The following is a 17,698-nucleotide window of genomic DNA, read 5'->3' as shown; positions in this document are numbered from 1 at the left end:
CCCAAAGGCTAAATATAGTATCAAGGGTACTATAATGAAAACTACTGAGGAGGAAAGGGATTTAGGAGTCACTATTTCAAGTAGGGAGGCCAATCCCCGGGATTGAGTTGGACAAGTAAAATATTATCTATTCTGTACTTTTTGTAAAAAAATAAAAATAATCCTATGGGCCTGTGCTGCTCGGCCATGAATGTTATTTCATTTCTGTGGTGTTAGGACTCAAGACGGGGCCCCAAAACCACAGATATAAATAAATAACATTCATGGACCTGCACAGGCCCACAGGGAAAAATAAATCTTCATTGCCCCTGGCTCCAGGCCCCCACAGGAACAAAATAACTTTCAGGGTCCCAGACAAGCCCAGTACCCCCCCCCCCCCACACACACACATAGTGACAAGATTTATCATAAATCATGATCCAACCCCCTAGAAAAAGTATGCTGCATCATTGCACACAACCAATAAGACAGCTTCAATAACTCACCCTCTTCCAGGTACAGTACTCCTCAGTCTCTCCTCTCAATGGGTGTGGGGCTTCTGAGCTGTGTGGCAGGCAGCAGCTGGGCTCCCTCCTCCTCCAGTCCTGACACCTGTCCCTCAGCGTCCAGTCTCCCCCCTCCCCCATGTCAAGGACCAGCTGCTTGGCCAATACTCTACTAATGAGCCTGCTGTGACAGGCTCAACTGCGCAATGCCGCCGCTGTAACGAGGAGATCAGCCTGCAGTTCAGTGCCCTCCTCTGCTAAACATAGCTGGTGGAAATTGCTGAAGGGGCGAGCTGGCATGGGGCTGTGCTGGGCCGCGTGTCTCCTGACGTCACGTGGCGCTCCGCACAGCCAGGTAGCGTATGAATCGCGCATGCGCAGCTCAGTCCCAAAATCCGGGGATCCCGCCGATTTAAATCCCGGCAATTTTGACCCAAAATGCCGGGATCCCGCCGATCCCGATCCCGGGATTGGCCACCCTAATTTCAAGTGACTTGAAGGCAGGAAAGCAATGCAACAAAGCAATGAGAAAGGCAAGTCAGATGCTTGGTTGCATAGGGAGATGAATCAGTAGCAGGAAAAAAGATATCAGTAGCAGGAAAAAAGAAGTGATAATGCCCCTGTACAGGTCATTGGTACGGCCCCATCTGGAATACCGTGTCCAGTTCTGGAGAACATATCTCCAGAAGGATATAAATACATTAGAGAGTGTACAAAGAAGGGCAACTAAAATGGTGCATGGCCTACATCACAAATCTTACCCGGAAAGGCTAAAAGATCTTAACATGTATAGTTTGGAGGAGAGAAGGGAAATGGGGGACATGATAGAAACTTTCAAATATATCAAGGGTCTTAAAGTTCAGGAGGGAAACATTCTTCAAAGGAAGAGAAGTATTAGAACTCAAGGACATACACTGAGACTGGAGGGGGGGAGGTTGAGGGGAAATTTAAGGAAAAATTACTTCACAGAAAGGGTAGTGGATAAGTGGAATATCCTCCCATCAGAGGTGGTAGAGGCTGACTGTAGAGCAATTTAAACATGCTTGGGATAGGCATATGAACATCCTTACAAAGAGTTAAGGTGCCTAAAGGGTTGAGACTGCCTAAAGGATAAAAAAAAAGGGGCAGACTAGATGGGCCAAGTGGTTCTTATCTGCCGTCAAATTCTATGTTTCTATGAGTCGAGGCAGGGTCGGCTGGCTCTGTCCACAGGGGATATTGGGGGAGTATTCTAATCCTTGATTTTGTTGTTCAGGTCACTGTATGCTCCAGTGTATTGAACTCATACTGTATATTGTGTTGTAAATGTTATTGAAGTATTGTCTAGTTATTGATTGTTAGTTAAAGTCAGTTTCAGTTATAAATCAGCTACTGTCCATTTAATCTTGTGTTGTCATAGTTTGGGCCACCAGGAAAGCCAGTTAGTTCAGCCACATAGTTAGGGTAGTTTGAGATTAGTGTAGACAGGGTGTTGTGTTCTGCCCCACAGAAGCTGTAGAACATCATCCAAGGTGACAAGAATCAAGGAGCGAGTATTCCTCTGTGTCAGTTTGTCCCCTGAGCACCGATTCCGTGGACCTTGCTCGGCCGTATAATGTCCAGCACACCTCAGCGCATGAGTGCTGAATAGGTGAGAGTTGGGTGGCTGAGGCATTGTGCCAGTAATGATTTTCACCTAATCGGTGAAACTCGCAGCCACCTTGGGGTGCCAACGGCACTCCATCATATCCGAGCCTCACCACAGCTTGCGGTTCACAATCCATTCTCTCTCCCATCACTACAGTATTCCCATCCTCCCAGTGTGAACAGGTACTTGTCGTTCCGGCTTCCATGGACTGGTGAGTACCGCCTAAGGGCGTAATCCTTATGCACCCTTTCATTTGGCGTAGTCGGCAGGATGACGGACACGGATAATGAGAATTCCCCGCCCGCGGTTAGAAAATAAAATTTTGGACCGGCATTGACGCATACGCCTCGATATGATGGTCGGAATATGCTGTTGGAGGACTGGAAGAAAAGGCTAAACGGAATTATTCAGCTGTATGGAGTGACTTCAGAGACGCAACTGCAACTGGCATTGAATACGCTGGATGGAGAAGCCTGGCGGTCCGTCCTGCTTGTTCAAGAAGATGAGAGGAAAACGTTAGATGAGGTGCTTACAATCCTCGATGGGGTCTATGGCAACACCTCGTCCGCTGGAATCGGTTTCAGAGAGAGGATGAGTCCATACCCCAGTTCGCGAATTCACTTCAAGAGATGTTAGGAGAGATCTGAAGGCACGACTCTGAAGCTCTGAGAGCACTAGAAAATCCGAGCATGATGCTGAGAGATTAGTTTGCTCCGGGCCTAAGAAGCATCTCCATTCGCCAGATCCTGTTGGATAAGATCGCCAACGACAAAAAAATGACCTTCCGTCAAGCTCAAGTAGAGGCTGTCGCTAGGTATCGGGACGCCAATTTTGGACCTTATGCCATGGCCCCACAATGGCTAACACTGGTATCTGCACCTGTGGCCAGCAGAGAACCACATCCCTTGGAGGCCTTCATTCTAGACCTTAAGGTGGCATTCTCCAAAGTCAATCTAGAGATGAAAGAGGAGATCTCCCAGTTGCGGGACGAGGTTTATCGACATGTTGTTCCGGCTTCCGTGGACCGCTGAGTACCGCCTAATGGCGTAATCCTTACGCACCCTTCCATTTACACTGCAATTTAGATTTCAACACACCTCACCCAAATCTAACTCTCTCTGCACATGTTATATCTGCCCCACCTGCACTGCACATGGTTTTGACCATTAGAGGAAATTGTTATTTTGCAATCAACCTTGAATAAGAGCCCTAAGACTATAATAATAATAATAATAATAATAATAACAACAACAATAGTGAATGATTATTATGTGGCTAGAACTGGGCTAGTTAGCCTATAGGCTGGCAGCTGCATTTTGTACCAGCTGCAAGCAGTGTCATTCTTTTGCTGGGAGACAAAGATAGAACTGACTCTTTCCGATGCAAAGCTCTCTTAAGGCCCATATAGACGGGCCGATGCAGGAGAGATGTGTGCTGAGCGAACCACTCAGCACACATCTCTCCCACCGCTCAGCACAGCACGATGTGTGCTGAGCGTGCGGGGGGAGACGGGGGGGGCGCTCACTTCACCCAGCGGGCCAATCTAGCAGCAGCGATAGCGATGAGCGGGGCTGCGCATCGCTATTGTTTTAGGGGGTACACACGCAGCGAAAATGCTGAAATTCTAAGCAATCTATTCAGATTGCTTAGAATATCGCTCCGTGAGTACCCCCCTTTAGAGGGATCTCAGCTTCTCCATCCTTCAGTTCTTTTAGATTTCACCACTGCAATATAATACGAAAGTACAGCTTTTAGCATTCACTATGAAAGTTGCTTATAGGAGCTGCTGTCCCAGCATGAAGACATTGAAAGTAACCCTGAGAAAAAAATCCAGCTTTTTTCTTCTGAATATTCACCTGTGGTTCTCAAAGTGCTGCATGCTGGGTCAAGCTTGCTGGGACCTGTAGGCCACCTCCCCCAGGGCTTCTGGTGTTTTAACCTGGTGGGCAACGCCTTTAAGCTCTTTTGCATGACTGCCACCGACCAGGACTTCCATTGTCTTCTCTCCTCAGGAACTCTTGCCTGCTCCCTCCCCGCTTGCGGACTGCCAGCTGCTGCCTTATGCAGTTTCTATAAGCCAGCCAGAGGGGCGGGGCAAGTAGTAATTGGCTTATGGCAGCCATCTTAAATTTCAAAACAGGAACCACTGCCGAACTCTGCAGAATGGCTGGCAGGGACTGGATTCTATCTGAGCATGCAAGCTATCTCCGCTGGGTTCCGCCACCGCTAACGCCTGCGCCATCACTGGATCCGCTGTCCAATCATATCTCCCTGACTGACAGGGTTGTGCTTTCATGTATGCTAAAAGCATGTCCCTGTTATTGAGGCACATGTATAGGGTGTGGTATAGAAGATCTACAATGTATAGGTTGACACCATATGGTCAACATGCATTAGGGTAGCACTGGCAAAAGGTCAACACAGGAAAAGTTTGACAGGTACAAAAGGTCAACACATGAAAAGGTCAACATGGAAAATATTAAACACAAAAAAGGATGACTTTTTGATGCCGTTGTCACTGTCAGAGCACAGGGAACTCCAATTAGTGCACAGTGTCCCCTTGCATGGCTCACTTCACTTGCCATCCTGCAGGAAAGATTACTATTCCCAGTCATAGTCCACGTGGATAAAAAAGGTGTAGAAAATGGCAAAAAAAATTGAAAAAGATTTGTCGCCCATATGTGTGTCAACCATTGCCCCGTCGACATTTTGAACCTGTTGACCTTTTTTAGCATCAACCTTTTGTCAGTGTTGACCTAATGCATGTCGACCATATGGGGTCGACCTAATGACTGTTGACCTATACATTGTCTCTGTAAACACTGGAACCCGTGCCCCCTTCCCCAAGTTTTGTCAATGGGCTTTATCATTCTGTGGCTTGGCCCCGCCCCCCGCTTCAGCAACTTTACTGTTGACAGCAAGACGCAGAGCTGTCACTGCCCCCCGGCTGCATTTTCACAGAATCTGTCATAAATATCTTCTTTGTATGTTTGTAATCATTGTGACAAGTTAGACTCTGATTCCCCTACCTGCACATCCCTGTCTAGAACTGGTCAGATTTATTTAAGCTTTTAAATTGACATTTTAGACATTTCTGAGCAATTTACAGTATAGTCTTGATACAGTATAGAGCTATATTCCTAAAAATAATCAGTATAAAAACAAGAGTAAAATACCTTCCCAGCCTGCTGAAGTTGTTTTTTATCTCGATTTGCGAAGCCAACGAGTGCTCTGGTCTCAAGGAAACCCGTGGCCACAAGGACAGGGGCCAAAGCTAGAGTCAGCAAAGCCATTTCCCAGCCGAAAACCAAAGCAATTATGATGCACAGTCCCATTGTGGCTATGTTTTCTGCAACCAAACCAAGTCTGGAGCCAGTTGCCTGAATAAATATAAATTGCATAAATAAAAATAACATAAAAGAAAACATAAGAATAATACAAAATCCTAAAACAAGACTAAGGGGTCTATTTACTAAACTTTCAGATTGAAATAAAGTAAACAGAGATAGAGTACCAGCCAATCCGCTCCTAACTGACATGTCACAGGCTGGGTTTGAAAAATGATAGTTAGGAGCTGATTGGCTGGTGCTTTATCTTCATTGACTTTATCTCTATCCAAGGCTTAGTAAATAGACCCCTTAATCCTATATTACTAAAAGGCAAAGGCACTGTAGCAAGTAGATTTCAGGTGACTACTGAAGTCTGAATTGCTTCAAATCAAGTGAACTTTCATTCCAGCAATATGGTAAAGCCAGTGCAATGGCTTGTTACAAAGGAATACCAACAGCAATCTAAGAACATAAAGTACAGCTTACAAAAACAGCATTCAGAGAAACACAACATTCACAGGAGTATGGTCAAGAGGTAAGTTAGCCGACAGGGGTAATTAATTTACCCCTCCCCTGCCCCTACACCTACCCTAACCCATATGGGGTGGCGGCTAGGGCTAAGGACGCAGGGGGTGTTGGCTATGGCTAACCCCAGGGGGTGGCAGCTAGGTCTAAGAACACAGGGGGTGGCAGCTACAGCTAACCACCCCTGTGGTGCCTAAACCTAACCGCCAGCCCCGTTTCCCAACCCTCATCCCAATACTTTTTACATTTGGGAAAACCAGCGTCGATCACCTGACTGCTGGGATCCAGAGCAGCGGAATGCTGACTGCTTCCCTATCCAGCACCCCACTATCCTCCCCCCAGTGACTGACAAATAAAGATGGTTTCTATAGCTAATCTCCTGTTAATTGAAGAAAGAGTGTGGTTCTTTCCAGAGCCCGTTGTGGTTGTGCACAGGTTCTAGCAAAGTTTTCAGATTGACAGGAAGGGGGCATTTTTGGGTGTCAACTGACCGTTTTCAGGGAGTGTTTGCAAAAACGCAGGCGTGTCTGAAAAAACACAAGCGTGTCTGAAAAAACGCAGGCATGGCTGGGCGTTCTCTGGGCGGGTGTATGACGTTAAATCCAGACACGAATAGGCTGAAGTGATCGCAAGCGCTGAGTAGGTTCAGAGCTACTCTGAAACTGCACAAACTGTTTTTGCAGAGCTCGGCTGCACATGCGTTTGCACTTCTGCTAAGCTAAAATACACTCCCCAGTGGGTGGCGGCATAGCGTTTGCAAAGCTGCTAAAAACTGCTAGCGAGCGATCAACTCGGAATGACCCCCATGGTTTTGCCCAACTGCTAACAAATTTGCTGCTGCGATCAACTCTGAATTACCCCCTGAATTCCAATTGGGAGATGGTCTCTCTGGGATGAAGGTGGTCATTCCAAGTTGATCGCAGCCAGCAACTTTTTGCTGCTGGTGCGATCAACTAATCGCCGCCTATGGGGGAGTGTATTTTAGCTTAGCAGGGCTGCGAACGCTTGTGCAGCCCTACTTAGCTAAAAAAGTTTTGTGTAAAACAAGACCAGCCCTGGACATACAGTACTTACCCTGTGCGACGATCTCAGCGATGATGGGGCCGGCTTTGATGTCAGACATCCGCCCTCCGTTCTCCTGGACACGCCTCTGTTTTCCTTACCACTCCCCGAAGAAGCCGCCAACGGACAGGTGACGCCCCGGAACGCCTTCCTTCTGTCAATCTTCTTGCGGCAGCCGCTGTTGAACGCTTTGTTCGTAACTGGCGTCGTAGCCCGGTGACCCCTGTCGCCGGGCAACGGTGCGCAATGCGCACGCAATGCGCAACGAGCTCAGTGGCAACCGCAGCACGAGTGGGAATAGTCCCTGTTGGTCGGCATGCCGCCCGTTGAGATTGTTGTTAGACAGAAGATAACTCTGCGGTCTGTCTCCATTCCCAGCACTAGAGGCAGCTTCCCTGCTCTAGTGTTTTCCCTCCTAGTGTTAGCTCAGTGTAGGAGGAGGTGCTTAGTGCACAGTCTGAGAGAGAGTTGTTCCTGGGAGAGACACATAACTACATCCCCCTCAGTCTTTAGATGCACCATTGGTGCAGCCTATGGCAGGCACTGTTTCTCAATCTGAATATGGTGTCCTGTGTGAGCGATTATGACTAGCTACCCCCATTACCTTTCAGGAAAGGCCACTAAAATCCGCTCCATGTGTCCAGGTCAGTGCCATAAGTAGACATTTTAGTGCAATGTGCAAGAAACAGCATCGGCACCCCCCCACCCCACTACCCCCCTTCATATATAGAAAACAGGGCCAGTGTGCACCTTAGGCACGCGGCAAAAATATAGGGGCGTGGCTTAATGGGAAAGGGGAGTGGCCACATAGCTCCCTTTTACACCCCCATATGTAGAATAGGGACAGTGCATGCTGTAGACACATTACACAGTAGCGCCCGATAGTCACATTACACCACACAGTAGCGCCCTTTAGTCATATTACACCGCACAGTAGCACCCATTACTCACATTACACTGGACTGTAGCACCCATTACTCACTTTACAATGGACAGTAGTAATTATATATATATATATATATATATATATATATATATATATATATATATAATATATATATATACCCAACTCGAACAGCCGGCACTCCACGGAAAACATCAATGACTTGCCAGGGTGCTCTCCAGAGGCCTGCCAACCTCAGTCATATCCTCCAAATAACAGAGTCACTCCTGGACTACCAACTCGGTGAATAATCAAGGTGCTTTAATCTTCAACGTTTCGGGGTACTGCCCCCCGTCATCAGGACACACATGAGTGTGTGTCCTGATGACGGGGGGCAGTACCCGAAACGTTGAAGATTAAAGCACCTTGATTATTCACAGAGTTGGTAGTCCAGGAGTGACTCTGTTATTTGGAGGATATATATATTTATATATATATATGTACACATACACACAGAATATTTACAAACAATAAGTATTCAATAAATTGTCAATCTCTGGGGATATTGGATTAAGGTATGTGCAGGATTTTATTTTATTTTTTACACTGACAGAGACAGTTTAAAATGACCAGACACAAGCCTAGTCAAATTATTCTGAAGTACATACCCACATAAGCAGGCAGCATTTCTATGTGAGTCTGGATGAGGGGGAGAGACTCCCTCGTGCTGAGCAGCAGCCGTTTCCCCTCCAGTACCCGGAAGTCAGTGTGCACAGTTCAGGAGAGCTGGAGGAGGGGGGGCGGAGCAAAGCACACGGGGGGAGAGAGAGACTTTCAGACTGTACAGCGCTGCCTACTGCAATTGTATTGTATATTAGCAGCGTTGCCTCCGGCAGGGAAGGAGCCAGGCGCAACGCTACCAATATACTGTACATTACAGTGGGCAGCGCTGCAGCTGGTGGTGGCCAACCAGTGTTGATGCGGATGATGCGATCACAAAGCGAATGCGCTGTGTGCTAAGCACCATCCGCCCACACCTAGTTACGGCCCTGGTCGAAGTTCATCCTGCATTTCCATAACCGGCAGGATGCATGCAACTTTCAACATCAGCCAACTGCATACAGCATCGATACTAAGTCCAGCTCTGAATCAGACCCTAAATTCAGAATAATACACCATGTACCACAGTTACAGTATACTTACCGTCTGTATCTGAGAAGCATCTGTGGCAAGCTTGGTTGTTAAAGCCCCAGTGTTGTGTTTTTTGTTATCAAACCATGATATTTCCTATGGGTAAAAGGAGATAACATGAGCAGAATACTCAGACAAGTATCAGCCGGCTGGCATTGGGATATAGAGGATAGTAGTAGTTACCTGACGAAGCATGGACTTGAATGCCATCTGCCTCAGCCGCATGGTGAGGACTTCGCCCGATCTCCCAAACATGAAACCCTGTAATGAAGGAATGATACAATGTTACACAGATACATACTGTACACACTCTGACCATAATAACTGTTTGCAATCAAATCAGCATAAATTTGTCTTCAGAATATTTTTATAACAATATTAATGTAACATTATATGTAACATGCATTTTAAAGCCTATAAGCTGGACACATGATAATTATTTGCACAGTAAAGTTTTACTGTTTCAAAAGGGTAATCTAACCAAGATGTATTATCTTAACATTTCATCTCCAAGCGCTGCCTCCGCACATGTCGGCAGTGACATCACGAACCCAGCAAAATGCCAGGTCAGGCCGCTGTATGAAAAGGGGTCTCTTGATGGGTCGCAACTGGGAAGCACCTCTGTTCAGCTCCCGGGTGCGACCCCTAATTTTAGTAGAGAGGCAGTATTAGATATCTCCCTCTTCTTATTGTATCAGTGTGTCAGTCTCTTTAGTGCCCCACATGCTGGCTGCCCAGAATAGCCAATCCTGTACTCATGAGTCCTTAGTAGGACACAACAAGCTGCCTGTAATACACTGTAGGTCAGTGATGGCTAACCTTGATACTCCAGCTGTTGTTGAACTACACATCCCGCATGCCCTGCATCAGTTTTAGCATGGACAAATAACAAAACTGTAGCAGGGCATGCTGGGATATGTAGTTAAACAACAGCTGGAGTGTCAAGAATATTCTTTATTAGCACAAAGCCCTGTTTATTTTCTTATGTTTAACCTCGAAAATACCTACACATAAAATACATATAGAATTTTGTGTATACACAATATTTTTATGTAAGACAGTTAATTTACCTGAATAAAGTATGTAAAGAAAGAAGCCAAAGCAATAATAACAATTATAATGGAATAAAGGTTTATTTCATTTCGAATTAGCTCTGGATTATTAGTCCCAAAAATCTATAAAAGAAAAACAAAATGTTTTAAAATTCGTATGTTCTTACATTAATTGTATAGCTGTGATCATGATGCTTTTGAGCCACTTGATAATAGGTGAGTGACTCTATGAAAGGGGTGGGTGATAAGAATCCCTCCAGCTGTTGTTGAACTACACATCCCAGCATGTCTGATTACCGTTTTTTGCATGCCCTGTTACCAGTACAGTGGTACGGCTTGCTGGCATGTTTAGTCCCACAACAGCTGGAGGGATGCTTATTGCCTATACCTGCTATATGACCTTTAATCTCATGCTTTTGACCTTGCATTTCTGTGTTTGGGATATAAATCATACCTCCCAACATGACCCTTTCCAGGAGGGACAAACTGCTCTGTTCCTGGACTTCCCTTTTAATTTGTTTTCTCCAACGTCCTAGAGGATGCTGGGACTCCGTAAGGACCATGGGGATAGACGGGCTCCGCAGGAGACATGGGCACTTTAAGAAAGACTTTGACTCTGGGTGTGCACTGACTCCTCCCTCTATGCCCCTCCTCCAGACCTCAGTTTGATACTGTGCCCAGAGGAGCTGGGTGCATTTCAGGAGCTCTCCTGAGTTTCCTGTAAGAAAGCATTTTTGTTAGGTTTTTTATTTTCAGGGAGCCTGCTGGCAACAAACTCCCTGCATCGAGGGACTGAGGAGAGAGAAACAGACCCACTTCTCTGAGTTTTAGGGCTCTGTTTCTTAGGCTACTGGACACCATTAGCTCCAGAGGGAGTCAGAACACAGGTCTCACCCGGAGTTCGTCCCGAAGCCGCGCCACCGTCCTCCTCACAGAGCCGGAAGATAGAAGCCGGGTGAGTATGAGAGGAAAAGATCTTCAGAGGCGGCAGAAGACTTCATTGATCTTCACTGAGGTAACGCACAGCACTGCAGCTGTGCGCCATTGCTCCCATACACCTCACAAACGGCAGTCACTGTAAGGGTGCAGGGCGCAGGGGGGGGGCGCCCTGGGCAGCAATACAAACCTCTTATTTGACAAAAGAGAGCATATATACAGCTGGACACTGTATGTATGCATGAGCCCCCGCCAATTTTACACTTTTAGCGGGACTGAAGCCCGCCGCCGAGGGGGCGGGGCTTCTCCCTCAGCACTCACCAGCGCCATGTTTTTCTCCACAGCACCGCTGAGGGGAAGCTCCCCGGACTCTCCCCTGCTTATACCAAGGTAGAAGAGAGGGTTTTAAAGAAGAGGGGGGCACATAATTCGGCACAGATAATAATAACAGCGCTACGGGGTAAACATTAAATTGCTGTGTTTTTCCTGGGTCATATTGCGCTAGGGGTGTGTGCTGGCATACTCTCTCTCTGTCTCTCCAAAGGGCCTTGTGGGGGAACTGTCTTCAGAAGAGCATTCCCTGAGTGTGTGGTGTGTCGGTACGTGTGTGTCGACATGTCTGAGGTAAAAGGCTCTCCTAAGGAGGAGATGGAGCAAATGTGTGTGTGGGTGGTGTCTCCGTCGACAACGCCGACGCCTGATTGGATATGTGAAATTAAGTGCTAAGATGAATTTATTACACAAAAGATTAGAGAACAGACAGGGAATCTATCCATGTCTGTCCCTATGTCACAGAGACCTTCAGGGTCTCACAACGCTCACTATCCAAAATAATAGACACTGATATCGACACGGAGTCTGACTCCAGTGTCGACTACGATAATGCAAAGTACAGCCAAAACTGGCAGAAAAGTATTCAATATATGATTATTGTAATAAAAGATGTTTTGCATATCACTGATGACTCATCTGTCCCTGACACGAGGGTACACATGTTTAAGGGGAAGAAAGCTGAGGTAAATTTCCCTCCTCTCATGAAGAAAAAGAGCGGGAATCTCCAGACAAGAAGCTGCAGCTTCCCAAAAATAATTCTCAGGGAGTATCCTTTCCCTAATGGGGCCAGGATACGATGGGAATCTACCCCCAGGGTGTACAAGGCATTGACACGTTTACCCAAAAAAGGTAGCGCTGACTTTACAGCTATCCTCAGGGATCCTGCAGATAGCATGCAGTAAAAGTACTTTGAAGTCCATTTACACACATTCTGGTACACTACTCAGACCGGCGATTGTGTCGGCATGGGTTTATAGCGCTGTAGCAGCGTAAACAGATACCTTATCAGCGGAGATTGAAACCCTAGATAAGGATACCATGTTATTGTCCCTAGTATATATATATATATATATATATTTATATGTAAAAGATGTTGTCTTATATATATATATATATATATATAAGACATGCCCAAAGAGACGTTAGTCTACTGGGTTCTAGAGTCAACGCTATGTCGGTATCTGCTAGACGTGTCCTGTGGAACATGCAATGGACAGGTGATGCCGACTAAAAGAGGCATATGGAGCTGTTGCCTTACAAGGGTGAGGAATTGTTCGGAGAGGGCCTCTCGGATCTCGTCTCCACGGCTACGGCAGGTAAATCAAATTTTTGCCATATATTCCCTCACAATCTAAGAAAGCGCCTCAATATCGAATGCAGTCCTTTCGTTCCAATAAAAGCAAGAGAGCACGTGGATCGTCCTTTCTTGCCAGAGGTAAGGGCAGAGGGAAAAAGCTGCACAACACAGCTAGTTCCCAGGAACAGAAGTCCTCCCCGGCCTCTGCTAAATCCACCGCATGACGCTGGGCTCCCCTGAGGGAGTCAGCTCCTGTGGGGGCACGTCTTCGACTGTTCAGCCACGTCTGGGTCCACTCACAGGTGGATCCATGGGCAATAGAAATTGTTTCCCAGGGTTACAAGCTGAAATTCGAAGAAGTGCATCCTCGCCGGTTTTTAAAATCGACCCTACCGAAACAACCCCTGGAAAGGGAGATAGTGTTACATGCGATTCACAAATTGTGTATGCAACAAGTGGTGAAAGAGGTTCCCCTGCTTCAAAGAGGGCAGGGGTACTACTCAACTCTGTTTGTGGTTCCGAAACCGGACGGTTCGGTCAGACCCATTTTAAATTTAAAATCCCTGAACCTTTACTTAAAACGGTTCAAGTTCAAGATGGAATCACTCAGGGCGGTCATCGCCAGCCTAGAAGGGGGAGATTTTTTGGTATCTCTGGACATAAAGGATGCATACCTGCATGTCCCCATATATCCTCCTCATCAGGCGTACCTGAGATTGGCGGTACAGGATTGTCATTACCAATTTCAGACGTTGCCGTTTGGGCTTTCCACAGCCCCGAGAATTTTCACCAAGGTAATAGCGGAAATGATGGTGCTCCTGCGCAAGCAGGGTGTCACAATTATCCCGTACTTGGACGATCTTCTCATAAAAGCGAGATCACGGGTGAAGTTGCTGAGCAGCGTATCACTTTCACTGAATGTGTTACAGCGACACGGCTTGATTCTCGATATTCCAAAGTCGCAGCTGAATCCTACAACTCGTCTGCCTTTCTTGGGCATGATTCTGGACACAGACCAGAAAAGGGTTTTTCTTCCGAAGGAAAAAGCGCAGGAACTCATGACTCTAGTCATGAACTTGTTGAAACCAAAACAAGTGTCAGTACATCATTGCACTCAAGTTCTGGGAAAGATGGTGGCAACATACAAAGCCATTCCATACGGCAGATTCCATGCAAGGGCCTTCCAATGGGACCTATTGGCCAAATGGTCCGGGTCGTATCTGCAATTGCATCAGCGGATCACCCTGTCCCCCAGGGCCAGAGTATCCCTCCTGTGGTGGCTAAACAGTGCTCACCTTCTAGAGGGCCGCAGGTTCGGTATTCAGGACTGGATCCTGGTGACCACAGACGCGAGCCTCCGAGGTTGGGGAGCGGACATACAGGGAAGAAATTTCCAAGGACTTTGGTCAAGTCAAGAGACTTGTCTTCACATCAACATCCTGGAACTAATATACAACGCCCTACGTCAAGCGGAGATCTTACTTCGCAATCGACCAGTTCTGATCCAGTCAGACAACATCACCGCAGTAGCTCATGTAAACCGCCAAGGCGGCACAAGGAGCAGAGTGGCAATGGCGGAAGCCACCAGAGTTCTTCGCTGGGCGGAGAATCATGTAAGCGCTCTGTCAGCAGTGTTCATTCTGGTAGTGGACAACTGGGAAGCAGACTTCCTCAGCAGACACGATCTGCATCCGGGAGAGTGGGGACTTCGTCAGGAAGTCTTCGCGCAGATTGCAAGTCGGTGGGGACTACCCCAAATAGACATGATGGCATCCCGTCTCAACAAAAAGCTACAAAAGGTATTGCGCCAGGTCAAGAGACCCTCAGGCGGTAGCTGTGGACGCCCTAGTGACACCGTGGGTGTTCCAGTCGGTATATGTGTTTCCTCCTCTTCCTCTCATACCCAAGGTGTTGAGGATAATAAGAAAAAGAGGAGTGAGAATAATTCTCATTGTTCCAGATTGGCCACGAAGGACCTGGTATCCGGATCTGCAAGAAATGCTCACAGAAGATCCGTGGCCTCTTCCTATAAGGCAGGACTTGTTACAACAAGGTCCCTGTCTGTTCCAAGACTTACCGCGGCTGCGTTTGACGGCATGGCGGTTGAACGCCGGATCCTAGTGGAAAAAGGTATTCCGGATGAGGTCATTCCTACGCTAATAAAGGCTAGGAAGGATGTGACATCTAAACATTATCAACGAATATGGAGAAAATATGTTTCTTGGTGTGAGGCCAGGAATGCTCCTACGGAAGAATTCCACCTGGGCCGTTTTCTTCATTAAAAGTTCAGATTTCGGCCTTATCCATTTTCTTTCAAAAGGAATTGGCCTCATTCCCTGAAGTACAGACTTTTGTGAAGGGAGTACTGCATATTCAGCCTCCTTTTGTACCTCCGGTGGCGCCTTGGGACCTTAACGTGGTGTTAAGTTTCCTTAAGTCACATTGGTTTGAACCACTTAAGACAGTGGAGTGGAAATATCTCACCTGGAAGGTGGTCATGTTGTTAGCCTTGGCTTCGGCTAGACGAGTTTCGGAATTGGCGGCTTTATCACATAAAAGCCCCTATCTGGTTTTCCATATGGATAGAGCGGAATTGCGGACCCGTCCTCAATTCCTGCCGAAGGTGGTCTCATCCTTTCATATGAACCAACCTATTGTCGTGCCTGTGGCTACACGTGACTTGGAGGATTCCGAGTCCCTTGATGTGGTCAGGGCTTTGAAAATTTACGTGGCCAGAACGGCTAGGATCAGAAAAACAGAAGCACTGTTTGTCCTGTATGCAGCCAACAAGGTTGGCGGCCCTGCTTCAAAGCAGACTATTGCTCGCTGGATCTGTAACACGATTCAGCAGGCGCATTCTACGGCAGGATTGTCGTTACCAAAATCGGTTAAGGCCCATTCCACTAGGAAGGTGGGCTCTTCTTGGGCGGCTGCCCGAGGGGTCTCGGCACTACAACTGTGCCGAGCTGCTACTTGGTCGGGGTCAAACACCTTTGCAAAGTTCTATAAGTTTGATACCCTGGCTAAGAAGGACCTCCTGTTTGCTCAATCGGTGCTGCAGAGTCATCCGCAATCTCCCGCCCGTTTGGGAGCTTTGGTATAATCCCCATGGTCCTTACGGAGTCCCAGCATCCTCTAGGACGTTAGAGAAAAAAAGATTTTAAACCTACCGGTAAATCTTTTTCTCGTAGTCCGTAGAGGATGCTGGGCGCCCGTCCCAAGTGCGGACTACTTCTGCAAGACTTGTATATAGTTATTGCTTACATAAGGGTTATGTTATAGTTTCATCGGTCTTGGACTGATGCTATGTTGTTTTTCATACTGTTAACTGGGTAGTATATCACAAGTTATACGGTGTGATTGGTGTGGCTGGTATGAATCTTGCCCTTGGATTACAAAAATCCTTTCCTTGTACTGTCCGTCTCCTCTGGGCACAGTTTCTCTAACTGAGGTCTGGAGGAGGGGCATAGAGGGAGGAGCCAGTGCACACCCAGAGTCAAAGTCTTTCTTAAAGTGCCCATGTCTCCTGCGGAGCCCGTCTATCCCCATGGTCCTTACGGAGTCCCAGCATCCTCTACGGACTTCGAAAAAAATATTTACCGGTAGGTTTAAAATCTTATTATTGTCATCACCTGTGTTGTACTAGTTAATGGATAAGAAAGGTGTTTCACCACAGGTGATGGCAATCATACAAAAAGAGGGAAGTCCAGGAACAGAGCATTTTCTCCCTCCTGGACAGAGTCATGTTGGGAGGTATGTCAAATCATTATGCACAGGTTGTGTAACTTAGTAACTAAAAGCATTACATACACTGGTGGGTTTCATTCACAATTAGTATTGCCATCATTTCATTCAATTAGAAATTGTTTGAAACCAGAAATAGATTGTCACACATTACAATTAAATGAGTAACATTAGATATATATAGATTTATTATACTTACAGCTATAATCTTGGCAAATAATATACTGAAACCTGGATGTACTGCTCCATTGAGAATAGCTGCAAGAGTTCCAAACATGATATAGGGCCACTCTGATTTATTTAGCTTCAGCAGCCTAAAAAATGAAATTTTAGGAAGTTTTTCCTATAAAAAGTATAAAAACATTACATTAGTGTGCATACTTGTATATATGTGATTTGTGATCCCCACTTGCAATATGATACACCAGTGGTTCTCAAACTCGGTCCTCAGGACCCCACACAGTGCATGTTTTGCAGGAAACCCAGCAGGTGCACAGGTGTATTAATTAATCATGTATTAATTAATCACTGACACATTTTAAAAGGTCCACAGGTGGAGTTAATTATGTCACTTGTGATTCTGTGAGGAGACCTGCAAAACATGCACCGTGTGGGGTCCTGAGGACCGAGTTTGAGAACCTGTGTGGTACACCATGCCTGACAACTAAAAAGTGATGCCTGTTTTCCCACACTACCTCTGCCATTCCTCTACCCATTACAGGGTTTAGGGATAGCCCACAAAACATAGTAGGGCTTATTTACTTCCATCGCATTTACATACCTCCCAACATGACCCTCTCCAGGAGGGACACAATGCTCTGCTTGTGGACTTTTCTCTTAATCTATGATTGCCGGCACCTGTGTTGAACAGGTTAATAGATAAGAAAGGTGTTTCAGCACAGGTGATGGCAATCATAAATTAAGAGGGAAGTCCAGAAGCAGAGCATTCTGTCCCTCCTGGAGAGGGTCATGTTGGGAGGTATACATTTAGGTGCATCATTTGCACTAGATCAGTGATGGCTAACCTTGACACTCCAACTATTGTTGAACTACACATCCCAGCATGCCCTGCTACAGTTTTGCTATTTGGCCATGCTAAAACTGATGCAGGGCATGCTGGGATGTGTAGTTCAACAACAGCTGGAGTGTCAAGGTTAGCCATCACTGCACTAGATCATACTGTAGGTTCTCTGACTCAATCCTAAGGACCCCAAACAGTTCATGTTTTCCAGGT

The 17,698-nt window shown here is 46.5% G+C and overlaps 1 protein-coding gene across 5 annotated transcripts in view; it reads right to left on the bottom strand.

Moving 5' to 3' along the window:
• The window catches only part of LOC134927391 (ATP-binding cassette sub-family B member 5-like), a 250,582-nt gene that overhangs the window by 77,932 nt on the left and 154,952 nt on the right, over positions 1–17,698 (bottom strand). For all 5 annotated transcript variants that reach the window (XM_063921770.1, XM_063921765.1, XM_063921768.1 and 2 more), the window contains 5 exons: positions 16,664–16,807; positions 10,173–10,277; positions 9,286–9,363; positions 9,115–9,198; positions 5,289–5,492 (listed from right to left, as the gene is read on the bottom strand). In XM_063921770.1, coding sequence (XP_063777840.1) covers positions 5,289–5,492; positions 9,115–9,198; positions 9,286–9,363; positions 10,173–10,277; positions 16,664–16,807 — 615 coding nt within the window. The remainder of the gene's footprint in view (positions 1–5,288; positions 5,493–9,114; positions 9,199–9,285; positions 9,364–10,172; positions 10,278–16,663; positions 16,808–17,698) is intronic.

The sequence above is a fragment of the Pseudophryne corroboree genome, chromosome 5, assembly GCF_028390025.1.
Source record: "Pseudophryne corroboree isolate aPseCor3 chromosome 5, aPseCor3.hap2, whole genome shotgun sequence".
NCBI lineage: Eukaryota > Metazoa > Chordata > Amphibia > Anura > Myobatrachidae > Pseudophryne > Pseudophryne corroboree.
The sequence above is the reverse complement of the archived record's forward strand: the minus strand, read 5'-3'. Positions and strand labels throughout refer to the sequence as shown.